Source organism: Stegastes partitus, unplaced genomic scaffold, assembly GCF_000690725.1.
Source record: "Stegastes partitus isolate 25-593 unplaced genomic scaffold, Stegastes_partitus-1.0.2 Scaffold725, whole genome shotgun sequence".
NCBI classification, from domain to species: domain Eukaryota; kingdom Metazoa; phylum Chordata; class Actinopteri; family Pomacentridae; genus Stegastes; species Stegastes partitus.
In genome coordinates, this window is record NW_007578456.1 from 70,769 (window position 1) to 93,129 (window position 22,361).

Here is a 22,361-nt window from a genome sequence, read left to right on the forward strand (position 1 = left end):
GTGTTAGTCTCACAATATTTTGTATTAATCCAAATACAAACCATGTAAGTATATTTAAAAGCACATAAAACAGAGACCATGAACATGACACAACACTTAAACATCACGTTCTATATTAATGTGCAGTGTATAATGTAATATACGTACACTTCTGCAGACCACGTTTTAGCCTGTGCTCTCCACCATGGTCCACTCTGAAAGAACAAACAGTGAGGAAACGCCCCATTTAAACCAAAAACACATTTCACACAACACAGAATCTACAACTTCACCATTTAACTTGGTTCAAAAGTGTGAGTTTGAATGAAAATTTTAATAATTTAACAAGACAAAGAGTTGTCCAGTGGTTTTCAGTCTGAAATGGCTTTTTCAGGGCTTCAGACCCAAGTTGTAATAAACAGAATGACCCTCCTGCACTGCTCTCTTCTACAGGAATGGCTGGAAGCTCTCAGCCTGCTACAAGCCTTACTTCAGTGTTTCCAGTTTCCACTGCGGATCCTCCAGTCCAGCTGAGAGCAGCTTCACCCCACAGTCTCCTGGATGGTTGTAGCTCAGGTCCAGCTCTCTCAGATGGGAGGGGTTGAAGCTCAGAGCCGAGGCCAGAGAGGAGCAGCCTTCCTCTGTGACCAGGCAGCCTGACAGTCTGTGAACAGAGACTCCATTCAATGCTGATCACTTCATCAATCGTGCCAAAGCATAAGCACTCAACCACATTAATAATCTGTTCCAACCTGAGGGTCTCCAGGATACACTGAGGACTCTTGAGTCCAGCAGAAAGCTGCTTCACTCCTGAATCCTGCAGGTCGTTGTTGCTCAGGTCCAGCTCTTTCAAACTGGAAGTCTCGGAGCTGAGAGCTGAAGCCAGAGATTCACAGCTTCTCTCTGACAGCTGACAGTCCCTCAACCTGAATAACAGTGAGTGATGAAGACACAGAGCCTGCATGTGTTCCTAATTATTTATACTATTAGATTCAGTTCTTAAAGAAGACTGACCTGAGAGCTTCCAGTTGACAGCGTGGACTCTCCAGTCCCACAGAAAGAAGCTTCACTCCAGAATCCTGCAGTTTGTTGTTGTTCAGCTCCAGCTCTCTCAAGCTGGAGGTCTGTGAGGTGAGAACTGAGGCCAGAACATCACAGCTCTGTTCTGACAGGTCACAGAAACTCAGCCTGGAGAAGAAAAAATGATCAAATAAGCAAACAAACAATTGAAAAAATATGTTAATAAGTCTTTAAGCAGAAAAAATGATCCAATGTAACCCCCAATAGGACTGGATTTACTTCCCATCCAGAGTGCATTCATGTTATGTGAACCTGTCTGGAATAGTTTGGGAACCAGCTGACCTGAGTGCCTCCAGTTTACAGTGTGGACTCTTCAGCCCGGGACTGAACACCAGCACTCCTGAATCCTGCAGGTTGTTCATACTCAGGTCCAGCTGTCTCATGCTGGAGGACCGGGAGCTCAGGAAGAAAGCCACAGAATCACAACCTTTCCACGTCAGCGCACAGTCAGTCAATCTAAAAAGAAGATAAACATCAACTTTCTGGGTTTCTACGTATTGAAGCAGAATCTAAGTGACGTGTCATCGTTGTCAAAATCAGAACGTAGGATGTGGTTATCATAAGGGCTGCTGACCTGAGAGTTTCAAGTCTACATTGTGGACTCGCCAATCCCACAGAGAGCCGCTGTATTCCTGAGTCCTGCAGGTCGTTGTTAGTAAGGTCCAGCTCTCTAAGACTGGAGGACTGACAGCTGAGGACTGAGGACAGATCTACACAACTGTCGGATGAAAGATCACATCCACTCAGCCTGAAAAAAAAAAAGAACAAGATGGAACAAAATAGATGTTTCTTCTAGTAGTATTATTATGAGGTTCAATATGAGCATCCTGTAAGAGTTGAGAGAAAGCGCTCCCATCATTACAACCACTGAAGTGAAGGAAAATTCCAGCATTGGAACTGTGTTTATCTAAAATGCTTCAGAAAGCTTGTTTAGCTCGTATGTTAATCTGCATATTGTCCTCATTACCCTCAGTCTCTTAAACAGAGGCAGTAAGTGCAGAGTTAGTATAAGTCTTAGAGTCACAACAGTCACATTTTGTGGGACATAAGGCNAGGAAGGATAAAAGTTTGTTTTAGGCACCACAGAGGTTTACTACGGAGCAAGTTTGACAGGGTCACATGTTTTTGTGTATGCTGGCTCAACGAAACCAAAAACCCCAGTCAGAGATAATGACTATCACAATGGTAGCCAGGCTTTCTTTGTCCGGTTCTGTTAGTTCCCATAAAAGAAGACATTTGATACAAGATTTGACTCTTAATGGTCTGCACAAAATGGGCAAATAGTGTGCTGCCGACTTCAGTCAATAGGAACAGCTATGAGAAATACCAAAAAGCACAGCTTCTGAAAATGACTCAAGGGAGGAATGCTCGTAGAAAACCATGTGCTAATATATTTATTTTACCATTTAGTGCTGTCAAGATGATAAGCAGGAAGTTCAATTAGGTCTGACACTGTCCCATAAAGAAGGATATGTTGATATCGCTTTATGTTTTGGCCAAATCAAAGTGAAATTTATACTGCTGATTGAACATTTCAGGGAAAAACATCAATCATATAATAAATTTTCAAATCTGTGCTCCATTAGCTGCAGCACTAGCACTGTAAAATGGAACTTGCATATTTATCCACCCATCGATTTTCTTCTAACTCACATATGTCAAAGTCAAGGCCCGTGGGCCGGATCTGGCCCACGAATGAATCATTTATGCCCCCCTGGATGATATTTAATTACTATTAGAACCGGCCCGCAGGCCACAACCGCCCGCTGGTGTTTCGCACGCACCAGCACCACATTCCCCACAATGCAACGGTAGCACGCGAAGTCACTGCAGCGCAGCAAGCGCGGGCGGGCAGCGCAGCAAGCGGCTTCATTATTCATCAGCAGTCAGAGCAGAGGTCAACTTTCAGCGACCCCCCTCCTCAAGAATGGCTACACGGAAGGTGGATGCTGANTCAACAATGACTCAGAGAGGAGAGCTGGGAGCTGATGAGCAAACAGACGCTACGGTGGGGGTTATGGTGAACCGGCTTGCAAAATACTTTCCATTACAACCTTAATTGCAAAAGTCAGTGTGGTTCCCCCCGAGAACCACGAAGGAACAGGCAGGAAACAGTCTAATAACGATTTCTAGAGCTGCATACGAAACAAAATTATAAATACAGCATGTTATATTTTGCTAAATTCTTTGTAAACAGGGGAATGCGTATTTGTGAAACAACCAACCACGTTGGGAATGAGGGGTTGATGGAGACTGTGATCATAGAGCAGAAATCACAAGTCAGTGCGTCCGTTAAAAGGTCCAAACTGTACAAAACAACACAAAAATATTTAGTACGTCACAATACGTCAAATATGGAGTCCCAAAAATATCTGGATGTCCTACATCTGATGGTTTTACAAGTGTATGTTTAAACAATAAACCCCGTAGTGTTGCAAAACCAGGTATCTTATCTTAACCAGGTACCGCGCATAGACGCAGCGCCCCCTTCAGGAGACGACAAAAGTGAACGTTTTGAGTGTCTTGTCCGTCCCAGACGTTCATTCCGCAAAACTTACTGGTTGAATAATCCTGAAGAAACGCTCTCTCATCTTGCCTGTACGACTGTATATGTACAGCAACATGACAATAAACTTGATTTGAATTTGGTCAGATTCTGCAGCCTGGAAGCTTCTCTGGTCATTCTGTAAGTACTGATCCCTCCCTATGTGGACATTAAGATACTGCACAGACTCCTCCGGATGTGGAAAATAACTATATTGTGCATTTTTGCTCACTGAAAGCAAAAAGAAAAAGGATGCAATTTGGAAGGGCCCCCCATGCATCACATAGAGCCTCGTATGTGTGATGCAGAGTTAATAATGACGCTGACGGTGCTGTTTGTGGAAGGTCGCCATGGATCGAGTCGCTTGACACTGAGTCAAACAATTGGGCGTTCAAATGCATGACTGACTGCAGCTCTAACTGACATGCCAACCATTCAACAGACAGTTCTCGACTTCCTCTGTTCACCTGAGGCATCCTGTCATTTGAATAAAGCTGCAGTTTAAAGCTTCATTCAAATATAAGACGCGCCCTTTTGACCGTGAACTGCTCAAAAGGACACGTGTTCAGGACCACTTTGTGTTCAAAATGTTATTCTGGATCGCATATAATTAGAGAAGACAGAGGATGATCAAACAGTGATCAAGTCCGCTAAGACAAACTGCCCTCGTTCAGAATTCATGGGAAAACCTGATGGGAAAATAACTTTCATATCAATCAATACATTTGTTATTTTATACAATTTGCATGATTTCTGTTGCACAAACATCGTGAAAAAGCAATGCAGTATTTTATACCAGGATATCTATTGAGTCTTGTTAAAGTATAAATTTAGCGGATATATATATATATATATACACTACTGGTCAAAAGTTTTAGAACACCCCAATTTCTCCATTTTTTGTTTATTTTTTTAACTGAAATTCAAGCAGTTCGAGTCCAATGAATAGCTTGAAATGGTTACAATGCTTAGTGGTGAACTGCCAGAGGTTCAATAAAAAAGTCAGGTTACCCAAAACTGAAAAATAACATACATATCAGAATTATACAGGGAACAAGAAATGGGTTTCCAACTTAAAGCTGTTCCGCAGCAATGGAGGTTGATCAGGCCTTGAAAGTTGTTGCTACCAGTTCCTACAGGTGTCCCAAAAGTTCTTGATTACTTACAACCCCCTGTGTCTGCATAAAAGTAGTGTTGGAACACACTGAGGTACCGCACGCTCGTGAGTACTTTTTGAACAGTTCTGTACTGCAGAAAGTACTGTGTTGCCATAACAACGGAACAACGGAGGAGAGACAGACCACTACAACACCTAATAATGTAGGTCTCTCCTACAGACAAACTGCAGAAGTTTGCATCATCAAAGAAAACTAGCAAACAAATGACAGGAAGCGGTCTGAGAGATACCCAAAGCCACAGCAGACAGAATCAGAAGTCAAGTATCTCAGAGTCAACTGCACAGTTCCCACGAGAANTTTCTTTTTTTCAAGGTTACATAAAATAAGTTAAATCAACGCTGACAGTCCTGACAAAACTTACAAATAGTCAAGACAATTCATTTCTTTAAGTTCTTTTTTTTTTTTTTTAAATAAAAAAACTTATAAACTTGAGTTCAATATTCAAAACTTATCATGACAATTTGAGTTAAAAAAAAATTCACATAACTTAAGGGGGCCCTCATGTTTTACAGTGCAGAAATCACAAGTCAGTGGGTGCACTCCAAGAAAAGCAACAATAAAATTGATATCTACGGAGCCCGTCCAGTGACATCGATAAGAAATAAAAATAACTCATTCCCACGCATTAGTAAATCGTGGCCATGAGATGTAAATGTGTGGGAACGACATAATTATCACACAGTGTTTAGGTGTTAAGCCGATTTAAATCCCAAACCCTGAACATAACCTGCTCCCGACCAGGTTAGCCCCACGGCATCAGTTACCATGGAGACCTAGCTCCACAGCATCAGTTACCATGGAGACATAACTCCACAGCATCAGTCACCATGGAGACCTAGCTCCACAGCATCAGTTACCATGGAGATCTCACACCTTCGTGACACTGAAAACTCTGGCTTTAAGCTCAACATACTTGGCTAACCCGCTCATCTCACTTCATAGTACAGCCCCCTGGTTGTTTTTTTTTTTTTATAAAGTGATGAAAATGTCCCGGTCCTGTCCTGGAGGAGGCATACTGTAAATGTATTGCAATTATAAGGCATCTTTGAGTGAACTTCGAGTATCATTTGAGTATCTGATCGCTGGGCCGAGTGTCCTGGTTTTTGGTAATCAAAATATGGCCACCCTATTCGTGGGTAGGTTGTGTCTGCAGCACTTGGCTTTGTCTCTGAACACATCACGCTTTGTACTTTTGGACACTCCAGCAAGGCTGCAATCCTGGAATATGGTGGCACTGGAGGATAACGGATTCCTGGAAGCTTTATTCTTTATTTGGATCCCCATTAGCTCCCACAAAGTGGTTGCTTGTCTTCCCAGGGTAAAAATATGAAACATTAAAAATACATAATAAATAGCAAACATTTCATTCATAATGCAACCTGGTACAAATCAGTAAATGGGCTACAATAAAGGAAAGCTTCAAGCTTCTTTGCAGTTAAATTGCACCTTTAAAAAAAAAGTTTTTTGTTGTTGACTGCAACAAAAGCTTCCATCCATCCATCATCTATACACCGCTTAATCCTCACGAGGGTCGCGGTCGCCAGTCTATCACAGGGCTACACTTAGAGACAGACAACCAAGCACANGACTAGCTACCTTTGCCACATCCGGCATCAGAATGTAAAAAACTTCAAAACTTGTCACAGGATATTATAAACTAATATGCAATTACTGGAAAAAAAAAAACTGCATAGAATGCAAGTATCAGTAATTTACAGTCAACATTCTGACATGATTTATAGTAAAAGTCCTGGGACTGGTGTCAGAAAACACATGTCGAAACAAATAAACGGTTGTAATGTTACAGAAATATTCTCACCGTTTCCTCTCTCTAAGGTTCCTCTGTCATCCCTTTCATGCAGCATGAATAACCGGCCGCTCCTCGATGGACGCCAGGCGAAGAGTTCAGCCCGTGAGATGACGACACAGCAACACAACAGCCACAAACTGTGAGTGTCAGAGCATCTCTTGCAGCTCAGTGTTTCAGCTCCGGCTGCAGCCAGTAGGTGTTGATTTCCTCACAGAACAGGATGCACATGTCTTCAGTGAAGCTGCAGGCAGTAGGTACAGTCACTGTAAAAAAAAAAAAAAAAAAAAATAAAGTAAAATAAATTCTGAAAAGATCTGGCAGCAAGGTGCTGGAAACAAATAGCTTCAAAAAAATGGTGATTTACTGTAACAGTCATAAACACCAAAGTGTCGGTACCATCATATTTTTTAGTTCATTTAAACACAGTCAAATATTTGAGAAGCAAGTTACTAAATTACACATACAAAAAACCTTTTTGATATTAATATTATGTACCGTTTAGGACTTATTTCTTTTTTTTTAAAATAGGCAATATGTCATTTAAATTAATACATATTTTTTTCTGTGATTTCACCAGATATCTGCAATTTCACAAACAGAAAAAAATAAATAATAAAATAAGAGTAAATCCTTCAAAAAGATTTGTGTGTGTGTGTCTGTGGGTGATTTTACTAGATAGCATCTGTCATATATCAAAATGGGAACTATCTGCAAAATGCCTTTTTTTTTACATATAGAAAAAAAAAATAGTTAATTTTCCAGTCAAAAGTAATAAATTTATATAAATACAGATTTTTATCATATTTTTAAAGTGTAATGTCATTTGCAGTGTTAGCTTGAGGTATGTAGCTGCCCCCTGCTGGCCATGATTGCACCGAGGCCCAGTGAACCATTATTCCGTCCGACTTACCACAAACTAGGTGTTTTCTTTCACTCATCACGGGTGGCTGGTTGTCCGAGGTGAAATGGGTGCTATCCATGTGTACATCACATGATGTTTATAATGGAAATGTCAAAAAATGATGACCTTGGGTCTGACCTTGAAATATCACCCAAGGTCAAATGTCACATGACCAACAGAAAGCCCCAACATGGTCGCTTATACAGATTCAGAACAAACAAAGAAGAACTCTATATAAAAAGATGAAATTAAATAATGAGCACGGTGTTATTGCACAGAGTGGAGAGGTCGTGGCAGTTGTATATTTACAGTATATTGCACATTATTGCGACAGGGAGGCGTTTATGGCTCTGACAGCAGTTGGAAAAAAGCTGTTTTTCACTCTGTTAGTCCTGGTTCTGATGGCCCTGCACCGTCTACAGTAGCTCAAACAGGAAATGTCCCGGGTGGTGAGAGTCCTTCAGGATGGTGTGGGCTCTCCTGAGGCAGAAAGAGCCATGAAGGTCCTCCAGTGTGGGTGGAGGACACCCAGTGACCTTCTCAGCCATTTTGGTGACCCTCTGGAGTTCTTTCCTGATGGAGGAACAAGATGGCGGTGTGCGTTGTGTACGTCTTGCTTGTTTCAACTGCCTTCTGTCGAGCTAAATTCATCTACAGCCGACAGGATCTGTTAAAAATCGGAGTTTCGTGCGAGATGAGTGTCACAGCGGAGTCCTCTCGTTCATACAACGTCCCAGAGTACATAACGCCGGTTAAGTTGATTTGATTAAATTCAGTGACAATGTTCTGCAGTGTAAAGTTGGACGACCATGGATTTATCCAAACAACGAAACAGGAAGCACACTTTTATTTATTTATTCTTAAATCAAGATCTTACAGCCCAATATTGATTATTTTTCGCAAAATGCATAGAATCAAAATCAAAGTATACATGAATAAAAACATGAAACTGTATAAAATACATTCAGAGCACTGCTCACGATTTCTTGGTGAGATCTAACCTGGTTCACCAACCACCCTCTTCCCTTTTCCTCCCCAACATCCTTTGGATAAAAGTTACCTACTCGTGCACTGCATTATAAAAATAAACAAAACTTAATATAAATTGTGACCTGGCTGCCTTACAATCTTGAGTTAAGAAGGCTGAGAAATTTAAGCTGTTTGCACACACACATATATATATATGTCCATCCATCATCTATACACCGCTTAATCCTCACTAGGGTCATGGGGGGCTGGAGTCTATCCCAGCTGACTCATGGTGAAGGCAGGTTCACCTGGNCAACTGCGCCACCTTGCATCCCAGTGGCAAAACCGTTCTTTCTAATTGTTATTTCTCACATTTCAAGCTGGCGAATTCCCCTGACAACCTGATTCTGGCCATTTGATGAAGTAAACTTGCAGGTACAGCTTTGTAAAAAAGGAATGGTTAAAATCACAGAAGCAGAAATGATATCTTGAAATATTTGAGCCTTTTGCAATGCTGAATCTGACATTTCCCATAGATCAAGTCTTTCTTTGACACTTCTTTACTCCTACCCCATGTTTTTAGTTTTTTTAAAGAAGGCTTTATGTTTTAAAACAACAGGAAAGTACGATAACCCTGATTAATTCACGTAAGACATCATCAGGGTCTGTTTGCAAAGATCGGAAATCTTCAGCGGTGCAGAAAAAAGTCTAAATATTTCCACAGTTTGAAGAGGATTCTTAATGACAAGTAAACAGACCTCTCCCATGTGCAAAATTAACAAAATGCCCCGTTTAATAGCACCTGATCTGGAGGCTACACAGGATCTGGCTGTATTTCTGGTTTTTCTGGTCCACATTACAAGATAACGGTGTAGTTTGAGGTAGAGGTTGTCTTTGAAAATCAAGCAACCTTAGCATGTTCACATCGTCGGTGTTCTTTAGCAAAGTGCAAACCCTGAGCCCTGTATCATAGCAATGCCAAGAGCTAAAGCCCACTCTAAAAATAGAGTGTAATTTATAGTTTGTCATATGTGAAATTCTTCCAAATGGTGTACCTTCTGGATTCAAGTTAAGAGAAAAAAAAAGCCTGAGGGGGGAAAAAAAACACAGCAACAATGAGAAAACAATATCAATGAACTAAGAGAAACTCCACTGGCTTAAAGCTAAAAAGAAAGAAAAGAAAAGAAAAGAACAAAACAGTGGCAACAATTCTCCAAAGTTTAAGAGCTACGTGACCAGTTGTTAGGAATCAGGCGGTTCAGGATCCTGCAGCAGGTGAAGCAGGCTGCTGGGAGGAGGCGAGAGCGGAGCTGTGGAACGAGTCGGGCAGGTTTTTGGCGTACTCCACCAGTACATAGGAATCTCTGATGTCAGTCAAGCCGAACCAGAAGATGGTCCACACCCCATTAACAAAGCTGCCGTCACAATGTTTAAAGTACCTGGAAACATAGAGACCACATGGCAAATTTTGACATTTATTTCAAACGTGCGTTGTAACAAGTCAAAGGGCACAATTTTAATCGGAGAACAGCAACAGGAAATGACGTTGTTGTGTCCTCTTCTACGCATGCGGGACACTTTTGGGTCATATGAAGTTCACACAGCAGATCACATACAAGTCGTATTTAATTAAAAATGTGAACGAACTCACAAAAAAATCAGATTTCACAAAAAAATCTGAATTGATCACTAAGTCCTGCAGTGTGAACGTAGCCGATCTGTGGGATTGTTCAGTCAGATAATACGCCGTTATCCTTATTTGTGACATAAAATGTCATGTCGAGAGTCAGAATCAAAGGCTGTTGGTATGTTAAGGCTGTTTTTCATGGGTCCGTCCATCCATCCATTGTGTTCCGCTTATCTGGGGTCAGGTCGCGGGGTCAGCAGGCGGAGCAGGTCGTCCCAGACTTCCCTCCCCCCGGCGACGCTTTCCAGCTCTGCCTGGGGAATCCCGAGGCGTTCCCAGGCCAGCTGAGAGATATAATCCCTCAAGCGGGTTCTGGGTCTGCCCTGGGGTCTCCTACCAGGTGGACGTGTTCGGAAAACCTCCAGAGGAAGCCTCCCCGGAGGCATCCGAACCAGATGTCCGTACCACCTCAACTGGCCCCTTTCGACGCGAAGGAGCAGCGGCTCTACTCTAAGCTCTCTCCGGATGTCCGAGCTCCTCACCCGATCTCTAAGGCTGAGCCCAGCCATCCTGCGGAGGAAGCTCATTTCGGACGCTTCTATCCACGATCTCGTTCTTTCGGTCACGACCCAAAGCTCGGGACCATAGGTGAGGGTTGGGATGCAGATGGACTGTCCATCTCATGCTCCATTTGACCTGTGTTTACATTTGGAAACAGTGTGGATGCCCTCAGAACTGTGTTGGCGTTGTCTTTTGTCCAGGCGCCTTTTGCTTGCTTGTTCTTACGANGTACGTAACAGCGTCCACATGTGAATACTTGTTGGTGGATGTGTCCAAAGTTTGGGACAAATTGGAATTATTTTCTGACAATGGCACATCCTGAAATCAGAGAAGATTCCATTTGCCACCACTATCTTGGCATAAAAGTCACGATTGTGTAACAATAGAATGCGTAGTGTGTCACCCAAGATGTTTGTTGCTTTGGTCCAGACAAACGTAGGCCATCGTCATGTACACAAAAATATCATAGTAACAAAATGATCTAAAAACATCCTTGAAAAAGACAAACAGACCTGAGTGTTTCCAGTCTGCATAGTGGATCTTTCAAGCCTCTTACGAGCTCCTGGACTCCTGCATTCTCCTCCATATTGTTGTCAGTCAGATCCAGCTCTTTCAGGTTGCAGGACCGGGAGCTGAGAACTGAGGCCAGAGCTTTACAGCTTTTCACAGACAGCTTACAGCCCCTCAGCCTGAAAATGTAGCCAGAAAATGAATGAACAAGATTCTCAAAATCTAACATTTGCAGAGTTTAATATGCAAAGTAGGTTGTACCCACAGAGAAACTCTGGAGGCTTGAACCAGTGGCAGCAACTGCAGAAGAACTTCCTCTGAAGCAGAGAATTTCTTCAGGTCAAACACATCCAGCTCTGAAGACAGTATGATGGAGATAAGAGCCGACCACTGAGCAGCAGACAGATCTTTTGAGGGCAGACTATCTGAACTCAGGTACTGTTGGATCTCCTCCACTACAGAATCATCTTTCAGCTCATTCAAACAGCGGAAGAGGTTGATGCATCTCTCTGGAGATGGATTCTCTTGGATCTTCTGTTTGATGTACTGGACTGTCTCCTGATTAGGCTGAAAGCTACGTCCTGAGTTTTTTATCAGGTCTTGAAGAATCTCTTGATTGCTGTCCAGTGAGAGGCCAACGAGGAAGCGCAGGAACAAGTCCAGGTGTCCATTTGGGCTCTGTAAAGCCTTGTCTACTGCACTCTGGAGGAGCTGGTTTCCTCCAGGTTGGTCTGGGTTCACTGCAGGCTGTTGGGAGGTTGAGTCTTCTTCAGACAAGAGGTTAACACCAGAGTTGATGAATGACACAATGACATGAAGAGCAGCCAGAAACTCCTGAAAGCTCAGATGGACAAAACTGAAAAGCTTGTTCTGGTTCGGCCCAAGCTCTTCTTTAAAGATGTTTGAGAACACGCCTGGGTAGAATGAGGCTACTCTGGTATTAATGCCACATTCTGCAAGATCTGTTTCACAGAAGATCAGGTTTCCTTTCTTTAGCTGCTCAAAAGCCAGTTTTCCCAGAGACAGAATCATCTTGCTGGTCTCTGCGATCCAACGTGGATGTGTCTCTGCTCCTTCATTTGCCAGTTTGCACTGAACCAACAGGAAGTGTGTGTACATCTCAGTCAAGGTCTTGGGCAGCTCTCCTGCCTGACTGCTTTTCAACATGTCCTCCAGAACTGTCGCAGTGATCCAACAGAAGACTGGGATGTGGCACATGATGTGGAGATTACGAGATGCTTTGATGTGGGAGATGATCCTGCTGGCCAGCTCCTTATTTCTGAATCTCTTCCTGAGGTACTCCTCCTCCTTTGCATCAGTGAACCCTCTCATCTCTGTCACCACGTGAATGGACCCTGGAGGGATTAGACCGGCTGCCTCAGGTGTTGTGGTGATCCAGACACGAGCAGTCGGGAACAGTTTCCCCATGATGAGGTTTGTGAGCAGAGCGTCCACTGAAGCCGACTCAGTAACATCAGTCAAGATCTCGTTGTTGTGGAAGTCCAAAGGAAGCCGACACTCGTCCAGACCATCGAGGATAAACACAGTCTGGAGTTTATCAAAGCTGCAGTCTCCTGCTTCTTTGATATCAGCAAAGAAGTGATGAAGAAGTTCGACCCAGCTGCATTCTTTCTCCTTCACCAAATTCAACTCTCGGAAAGTGAGCGGAAACACCAACTGCATCTCGTTAAAGACTTTGTCTTCAGCCCAATCCAGAGCAAACTTTTGTGTCAAGACAGTTTTCCCAATACCAGACCCTCCTTTGGTCATTAATGTTCTCAATGATGCATGTTGACCAGGTGTTGATTTAAAGAAGTCTTCCATGTTGATAGTTTCTCTGGATGCTGTTTCACTTCCTCTTCTCTCTGTCATATACAGCTCATTGTAGATATCATTTATCAGCAGCAGCTTTCCAGATTTCGTGGGTTGTTTAAACAAATGCTGGAATTTCTTCTGCACATAGGATTTGAGTTTAAGCTGGCAGGCAGTGAGAGTTTCTGAAAAAACAAATAACAGAAAATATTACCAATTATAAGCTGTTGCAAGTGGAATGAAGCAAAGATTTCCAGACAAATGAACATAACGACCATCTATGTTACCCATTCAGCGTATTCTCAGGTGAAGTAACAGCGTGGCTCAGTTCTAAAAGTAGACTTTCATGCTTTTAGTTTCATCCTCTAAACATACATTAAAACAGTTTTTGGCTTCTTGGGTATAATGGAACTGTGAACACAATGCTGACATAACGCATATTAACTTTTCAAATTGATATGGTGAACTGCTCATTTACACATCGATTCAACTGGAGTCATGTTTCCAATCATTCAGCAAATCTGGCTTCAACATTCATTCACCTTCTTGCCCTTCAGAGCTTCCAGGTCTGAAAAGTGAAATCACCATGAAAGTGCCTTAAATCTGCACTATTTTTAATAGCCAGCCAATGGAGACTCCTCTGGTGCCAAAAAGAAGTCAGATTGTAAAGAAGTCTATGAGAAAATCCCACTGAACTTTTCACCTGCTTACCTTTTGATGCTGAGTTCAAGATTAATAAGCGCTGCACCAAGTCATTCTTTTGGATCAGCTTCAAAACTTTAATGGTCACTTCCACAGCGTTTTTGTCGTGGGTGTCTCGGATCTCATCCACTGTATCCATCCTGTCGGCCTTCTCCAACTGGAACTTTGGGATTGCTGGGAAGTCGTCCAGGATCTCAGACTGCTGCAGGAACCATTTGAACTTTTTAAAGTCTGCATCTTCCAAATCCTCCAATATTCCCAACAGGTCGTTGGGTGAAGCCATGGTTTCCTCTTGCTAAAACAAAATTAAACCTAAAAAATGTAATTAAAAAAATGGTCAGTGCATGTAAATTTACAAATGTGGTACTTACTCAAAGGTTTGGGCACTTGAACAAGATTTGAGGAGCAGAGGCTGAGACATTCATTCGTGTGGGTAAAGCTCTAGAAACACTGAATCTTTTATGAAATTACAGACCCACAGAGGACTACAGCAGCATTTTCACACAAGTTCTGCTCAGAAAGATAAATTTAATATATAAGGTTAGTGAAGTGCTTATCTTTGATTAATAAGTCAGTTACGTAAATTAGTGAATTTGTTTGGAGTTAAGCGACTTCATTGGGAGAATACAAATTATAGTTTTGATCTAAAGTTACATTAGCTTTACAGTAAAGGCTGATACATTGCAAGATTTCTTGGTCTCACGAGGTTCATAAACTCTGAAACACAACCCACATGAGGCTGCTGGAGGCATAAGTCACAGGACTGTCACCTTGGTGACAAGTCTTGTGTGGTCCAATTGTTTTGTGGCATTGTCAGTCGCAGTTTTGGTTCCTTTTCAGACCCATTCTGTCACTTCTTGTGTTTGTTTATGCCACATAAGCAAACTGGTTAAGCTGAGGCACCCAAACTACTTGGTTAAAATTAGTCTTGGTTAAAATACAAAGCTCCCATTGTTCCATTCAAAGAAGGTTTTCCCAAAAAACATAAGCATCTGACAACTTAGCAGACCAACAAAACTATGACCCATTTTTTTGTGAGACTTGGCTGACGATCCTTTGCGTGTTAAATACTAACCATCAAGCCTTGAATGGTGTCTCTGTCTTGAACGGTAGCTTGCTCTGTTGTTGCGGATCACAGCTGCAGTCAGTTTAGAATGACAGCAGTTACAACTTTAAATATCTGCGATACTACAAACCCACAGCAGATTTAGCATATGTAAAAGAGCAGTATACTGATAACTGTTTAAGTTAACGTACCTTTGTGGTTTTGAAAATACTCTGCTGCCACACGGAAGTAGACTGGAGAGGCGAAAGAGAGGGAATCAATGTAGTATAGTATACACAAACGACCACAAATCACTGTAACAGCGTTATGTTTAAATAACAATAGAGATTAATCATTAACACATAGTTTGGGAAACAAATAATTGAACGGCAAACCTGACCTAAAGCCATAGACAGTAGTGGCTAACACTCCTGCCATTACATAAGCAGATGTTGCATTCTTGACTAAGGGTCACATCGTCTGCTGCAGTTACAAACACCAGCACCACACCTTGCCCGTTTTACACAGAGATGAATGTGTAAACCACCAGGGTGTGAGAGGTACATCACGTAGACTAAGTAAATAACAGCGTGTTTGCGAAAATGACGCTGTTATTTGTTTTATTCCTGGAACAGAACCTTCCAAACACCTCCACTTGGTTACATGTAAGATTTTGTCGCCTTGGAACAGAGCCAGAGTACCTATTACCCTTTGTTTATATAGCTGTAATGCTAAGCTATGCTAACTGGCTGTTGACTTCCATCAACACATACACAGGTGCTTCATACTACCTTGTGGGGTGTGTCTTTGCTGCTGCCAAAATGGAACAGCACTTCAGCCAGTTCAAAATATTAAACATGGCAGACTTTGTGTTGAGTGTGACACGTCAAAATAAGCACTCCTTTTCGAAAAAGACCACCATTTTAATCAGGCTTTTAATTGAACTTTAATTCTTTTATGTTCTTATCATTTATTTATATTTGCATTTTATCTTTGTATTTTATCTTTATGTATTTACTCTTAACTTTTATTTTATCTTGCATAAGGCCTTTTATTCTTAAAGGTTTTAGTTTTAATTCCAGTGTTTCCTCAGGGGGGGTCCTCCGCACTGGGGGCTGTGTGCGGTCTGCTGCTGGGGGTTCTGTCTGTGGGTCCCTTTGGCCCGGCTGGTTGGGGGGCTCCTCACCTCGTTGTGGGGATCCCCCTGTCTGCCGGGTCGGGGGTCCGGGCGCTGGCGCCCCCAGTAGTCATGGTCTGCAGCTCCTCCTGGTGTGGACGGCCCCAATGGTAGTGTTTCCCACAATCCCTCAGTGCCAAGCCACGCCTCTTTTAGTCTCGTGGTGAGTGTGTCTGTGTGTGCTCAAATGCATTTGTTGTATGTGTATGTGTATGCATGGAGGGTGGGAGGGACGGGTTTACTTTATTTTTTAAATGTTGTAATGTTTTTAAATGTTGTAATGTTTTTAACTGCTTTGTTGTTTTTAAATGTTGTAAAGCACTTTGCGATTGTTGTTGTTGCACATGAAAAGTGTTATATAAATACAATTTGATTGATTGATTGACCATCACACCAATCCTAAAAAAGCCTGGCCTTAACTCTGACATCCTGGACAACGTCAAACCCATCTCCAATCTTCCATTTCTCTCAAAAATACTGGAATGCTTGGTCTCCACTCAAGTCCAATAACATCTTCTCTCTTGCCAGCTTCTTGACACTTTTCAATCTGGTTTCCGCACCCACCACAGCATTGAAACGGCTCTTCTCAAAGTCACCAACAGCTTCCTCCTTTACTATCCTCCTCCTCCTTGATTTTACTGCCACCTTCGACACCACTGACCACTCCGTGTTACTCAACCGTCTCCAGTCATCCTACGGTATTATTAGTACAGCACTCTCGGTTTAAATCCTACCTTTCCGACCGCCACCACTATGTCCCCATCAACAACCGCAACTCTCACACCACCCCTGTCACCTATGGAGTCCCCCAAGGTCCGGTGCTTGATCCTCTCCTCTTCACTCTCGCTGTCTGATTCCTCGGACCGACTCTCCTCTACACTTGTACCTGACAGGCCACTGTGCTTGTGAGGCCTCGTCTTCTGCTGCGTTTTGACCTCAGAATCTTTCCGTTTCTTGCCTCATCAGCAAGACCAGAGACTCCCAGTGACACTGCCTCTCTCCCCTAATCATAGGCATTAGCTCAATGTGCTACATTAACACACAGCTTTTGAAGTAGGACCGTTATTATCCTGTGGCTCTTCAAGTTAGTTAGTGTTGGGAAGGTGAGAGGGGTAAGTAAAGACTGGAACTCAGGAGTTACTGCATGGCTGAGGCATGAGGGAGTCGGATGACCGGGGAAGGTAAGAATGCATGAGGGTCTCAGGTGGATGGATGGGGTTGGTCAGTGGCACACATAGGAACGATGGAACGTGGGTGAAATGCCGGGACAAATTCATCAAAATTGAGGCCTCACAATAACAAACGTCCAACCAGCAAATGCTATTCAAGGAGAAAAAGCATTTTTGCTTTCTTTCTTTGGAGCCATCATTCAAAGCACCAGAATAACGTCCAAATTCAACACTGAGGCACACAATGGCATTGAATAGCGTACATAAGCACACGCGTCAGGCACTGAAGCTATCTGCGACAACCTGAAGAATGTGTCATCGATATCAAGCATTTCCCTGTTGAGACGGATCTAAGTTCCTTTTGCTTCGTGCTGTTCAAATAGTGTACACAAACACACACACGCATCAGGTTATCTTCAATAAACTGCAAGGCATGTCATCAGTAGGAAACATTTCCCTGTTAAGACGGATCTAAGCTCCTTTTATGTCGTACTGTTGGGCTCACCGGAACATGTTCCATGCAAACATCATTATCTGGTCCTCATCTTGGACAACACGGCTAAAGGCGTGTGTGACAGATGGGCTCTAGCTTCCAGTCATGCTGTTTTGTTACTTTAATATGTATATTAAAATAATAATAAAAAAAAAGATCTACACCCTGAAATTCAAGAGTCTCTCTCTGCTCAAAATCTAAACAGAAACATAAGCATTTTAATTTTTTACAGCTTCTTTTACAGTGTTATTGAACTGGCTGAGATAATACATTCAGGTTTGGCGTTGGAGGGCTTCATAACTCACTTTATGTTGTGGATCCTGCCTACAAATGTATCTGTGCCATTTTTTCTGGGTGTAGGCATTGTAACAGCTAGACAACACTGCTACCTGGAGGGGAAAATGGTAATTACAACACTGCTCTCTCATATTTACCCAGAAAGCTGTTCAAAGAACTTCAGTTATAACATGTGTCGGGACTCTACAGTTTTTTTTTTTAAATTAAAGCATTAGAAAACGGATGTCGGTTTTCATTTTGGACAGTTTGACAGCTAAACATTGTTAGAGATGAATAGCTTGAGAAACGAATAACATTGCATACTTCCTTGATGGCTACCAGCCAAAAAGAACGATTGAAGCAGTCGGATGAAAGACATACTTTGTGGTGTGACTGTGCCTCTGCCAGGGTTGCTAAGTGACTGTGATTTTAACCAAATGTCCAGCGATTTCTAGCTCAGCTTAGTACAAACACAAGCATAACTAAGATGTATATATTTCTACTTTGCAAACATGATTCATCATCCTGCACATCATCTTACCTCAGTCTTCAGGTCAAACCCTGTTGATGTCAAGGCTCCAAAACAGGTTAAAACCCAGACCGAAGTGGGCACCAGTCTGTTCAGATGATGCCAAAAACTGGTGATGAATAAAAAGCAGACAGGCCTAAATCAAATTATTATTACAAGAGATCTATCAGGCAAAGGCAGATCATTCTCATAGATTCTTCTGTTAATGCAGCACTAACAAAGCAGGACCTTTCCCGTCAATACAGAAGCACCGTCTCGAGGTTAAAGACTTGGATCTACGTGATTGTAACAAGCCACATAAAGGAACAAAGAAAAAGAGGAAGAACACTGTTCTAACATTAGCTCTGCATATAAAACACAAGTTCCTCATGCACATTTACGGAAGTTGCACAAACACAACGGATTAGTACGATTAAAATTATTTTTCGGAGCAACACTGATGTACTTGGGACGTCTACTTTGTATTTGGTTACGCCGCTCAACTGAAATTTCTTTTCAGGGTGTGTGAAGTGATTCAGAAGTTGGCGTGAACGAAATTTACAAGTAGGGAACCTGTAATTATGAACATTCTGGCATGGTGTAAAGACTATAATTAAGTCAATTAATTATATTAACTATATTCTAAGTATATAGGTTGACAAGTCGTAGTTGTGGTTCCATCACTTCATTACATTACATGGACCGAGATGGATTTCCGAGAGACNAACCCACCGGCACGGGGAGAACATGCAAACTCCACGCAGAAAGATTCCGGTGCCCACACCCACACAACTTCCTTAAACCTAAAATCTGACAAGATAATTCCTTCAACTTCATACTTTAAGCCTACGTTTTTTTTTAGATCAGACACTTCAAGTTGTACAACCCTAAGTCGATGCCCAAGAAAACTGAAAATGACACATAGAACCTAAAACATTCTGCTGGTATCTTGAACTGTAAACACACAAAACGAGAAGTTGTTCGAGGGAAGCATCATTTTGAATTCATTGCCAATATTTAGCGGAATAAACACATGAAAGCTGGTTAAACTAAACCGCTTATTGAAATTATTTATCTTTGTATCTTCTGACAGGCCTCTTGTTCATCCTCTGCCTTATCGGTAAACAGATTTTGATTGGTTAAATAATTACCAGCAGTGAATCAATGAAAGATCGATCACTGACACCTCTTTTTTTAAACTTCTAAAACAAACAAGTCCTGGTTTCCGATGCATTATTGCAGGAAAACGTCCCTGTGTTGGGGGGTTTCCTATGCAATACATAATTTGAAATTTCAAATATATCCAACGCTTAAGTTGAACTTCAATCCATTTTTACGCCGTGATAAAATGTTGAATCTGTACGCAGCTCTGCTACAGTGTTAAGTCAGCGCTAAAGCTAATCAAACATCCCTGAATTGGGTCATTTCCACCCATCCTCTCCCCGTAAGCATTTGGATAGTTACACGTTTTTGTTCTCCAGGCTCTTTTCCATCACATTCACTTTGAAATAAAATGATGGAAAGTACATTACATGAAGAGCCTGGAAGCATACATGAGCTTTAATGTGAATGCACAGAACCCAAGAAGCAAACATACGCTACTTCCATGTGCAATTCATGACACTGACGATTCCGCACTAGATGTCTGACTGACTGTGGTCGATCGCACACAAGGACACCGAGGAATCAGTGCGTGATCGTGTCATTCCGCCACTCCTATACTGAAAGCCAAAGCCAAGGTAGAGAGGTTCAGTGAATCTGCTGTAGACGGTGTGGAGATGGATCAGAGTGTCAGAGGAGACTCTGTAGAAGGACACANGACCTGTGTTTACATTTGGAAACAGTGTGGATGCCCTCAGAACTGTGTTGGCGTTGTCTTTTGTCCAGGCGCCTTTTGCTTGCTTGTTCTTACGAGCCCAGATTCCGCTCTATGTACAAGAACACAGGCGAAGGACAACGATAAGGACGGTTATTTTACGACATCGAGAGACGGAAGCTTACTCTGATTGGATAGGATTTGGGGAACTACTGCCACCTAAAGGTGTGGCATGCTAATGAATGTGCTTAACAATGCACTTAGGTTTGGATGATTTGTTTTTCTAAAAACGAGGTGGTGTGTCGGGGGGAGGACAGTCGGTTTTATAAAAACCCTGCTACATGTGGACAAGGCCTAAAGCTGTGCTTAGATATTTGTGGGCTGGGATCTGGAAACACAGCAACATTGCTAAATAGAAGTAAATTGTCCAGAGTTTGCATCAGTGCATCTGACCTTCAGGAGGGTCAGCATTTATAGACCTCCTAGACTAGATCAGAAAAAAAAGAACATATCTGTGCACTTGTACTGCAGCACTGAACATGTTATTTGTTAAACAGGGATTTAATGGTGTCAACATCAACATTTTATTAAAAAGCGTTTCTTACCAGGGGTTGATCCGGTTGGTAGCTCTGGACCTCCAAAACAGTTTGCCCAGGTCCTGCCTGATACACTCCCACAGGATGTGACTGGTGCCCTGGCCCTGCTTACTGCTGCTCACCACAAACTTATCGAGGTAAGGCGTGCCGCTGTTCACTGGCTCCATGGTGATGATGGCTGCTGCGCTGTACCTGGAGGTACAGAGACTCGTATGTGACGCTCACACATTTGTGCAGTGATGCAGACAGGATGCTTATCATGATACCAACGCGGTGCAGGATTTACATGTTTGAATATTGTCTTGGCTGCACGCACCCTTCAGAGAGGTAGACGGAGTGCAGCCGTCCTTTCAAAGAGTCAATGTAGTCTTGCCTCAGGGTTTTATCAAATGACTTGTTGATGAGAGCCAGCAGACGCTCCACATTGATCTCATCCAGAGACGTGTACCTGCACACACAAAACAACTTGAAATTCTCTGCGTGTCAAGTCAAATGCAGTGTTTTTAATCTCATGAAGGAGAAAGTAACCCAACGCTTGCAAGGAGTTAATTTTGGTTCATGACTTGAATTTAGGGTTTCTACTGACCGGTGTATGGGGTCTCCGTTTTTAAAGAGCGTCCCAGAACCTAAGACAGAAGAGCAGACAGAAAAACAATTAAAACATAAACTTATGTTAATGATTTTTGCTTTTACGGTGGCCAAAAAAGCTTCCCCACAGGCACAAATATGCTGCCCTCTTGGGTTACATCTCAAAATAGACAACCCTTCACGTGTGCGTGTGTGTGTGTGTGTGTGTGTGTGTGTGTGCACATGCGGCCTCACCCCGGTGGCTGAACAGCTCGGTCAGCAGGGTGTCTGCCGAGGTGATCACAGCAGAGGACTCGGTGGGCAGCTGATTGAGCAGTCTGGCGATGGTGGTCACTCTGCGGCGCTCTGCTGCGCTCAGCCACACCGCCACGGACAGACCGGGCAGGTCGGTGGGCAACGACACCGTGTCCAGCACCTGAAACACAAACGTGAAAATTGTTCAGTACTGGTTCTTTAGTGTATTCTGCAGCACACAGTCAGACGGGGTCATATCGTAGATTTATGTCTAGAAATGCTTTCATATCTACTACATTTACGGAAACTAGGGATCAGTCGATATGGAGTTTTTCGGGCGGGGGGAAATCAAGAAAGACAAATAACCAATATTTTAAAACAATGTACCTTAAATGTAATGTTTTAACAGCACATCATAGCAGAGAACTAGTCGTTCACTAATAAGGGAGACTACAACTGAATACGTAAAGTGTTTAAATTAGATCGCTCTATTCTCTTATTGTGGTATCGACTGATCAGTTTGTCTCTTGCATTTACGTTTTGCTGTGCTTCTATTTTCTTAATCTTTCACTCTTCTATTACTTTTATTGCCCACTGAGGTCCAGATCTTAAAGCGTTATTATTGTTTTCCAAACTCTTGTTTCGGGGTGATTTGCGGCTGCGCTCTAACTTAGCCGCTAGCCGCTAGCATAGCCTTAGCCACTGTTTGAGTAGCTAATTTCCTGGTTTGTGGCAACAGCTTGTGATTCTTGTTTGGTTTTTGCAGACTATGCTTTCATAGAACA

At 42.5% G+C, this 22,361-nt stretch overlaps 2 protein-coding genes across 2 annotated transcripts in view; both read right to left on the reverse strand.

Moving 5' to 3' along the window:
- Positions 1 to 465: 465 nt before the first annotated feature.
- On the reverse strand, positions 466 to 18,605 carry LOC103364164 (NACHT, LRR and PYD domains-containing protein 12-like). The gene is made up of 11 exons (XM_008291189.1): positions 18,376 to 18,605; positions 14,932 to 14,973; positions 14,750 to 14,812; positions 13,684 to 13,986; positions 11,426 to 13,157; positions 11,163 to 11,339; positions 1,634 to 1,807; positions 1,342 to 1,515; positions 994 to 1,167; positions 732 to 905; positions 466 to 643 (listed from the first exon to the last, which is right to left on the reverse strand). Exons 4-11 carry the CDS (start codon positions 13,955 to 13,957, stop codon positions 466 to 468), a joined length of 3,057 nt encoding a protein of 1,018 aa, XP_008289411.1. The 5' UTR covers positions 13,958 to 13,986; positions 14,750 to 14,812; positions 14,932 to 14,973; positions 18,376 to 18,605.
- The window catches only part of nags (N-acetylglutamate synthase), a 16,530-nt gene continuing 3,077 nt past the window's right edge, over positions 8,909 to 22,361 (reverse strand). The window contains exons 4-8 of the mRNA XM_008291188.1: positions 21,577 to 21,757; positions 21,341 to 21,380; positions 21,071 to 21,202; positions 20,764 to 20,946; positions 8,909 to 9,901 (exon numbers count right to left, since the gene is read on the reverse strand). Of these exons, the coding sequence (XP_008289410.1) occupies positions 9,721 to 9,901; positions 20,764 to 20,946; positions 21,071 to 21,202; positions 21,341 to 21,380; positions 21,577 to 21,757 (717 nt within the window). The 3' untranslated portion in view covers positions 8,909 to 9,720. The remainder of the gene's footprint in view (positions 9,902 to 20,763; positions 20,947 to 21,070; positions 21,203 to 21,340; positions 21,381 to 21,576; positions 21,758 to 22,361) is intronic.

Coding starts and splice junctions, on each gene's coding strand:
- LOC103364164 (XM_008291189.1), bottom strand. CDS start 13,957: ATGGCTTCACCCAACGACCTGTTGGGAATATTGGAGGATTTGGAAGAT. Junction 1,168..1,341: donor TGTAAACTGGAGGCACTCAG/GTCAGCTGGTTC, acceptor TTTCTTCTCCAG/GCTGAGTTTCTGTGACCTGT. Junction 644..731: donor TGTATCCTGGAGACCCTCAG/GTTGGAACAGAT, acceptor CTCTGTTCACAG/ACTGTCAGGCTGCCTGGTCA.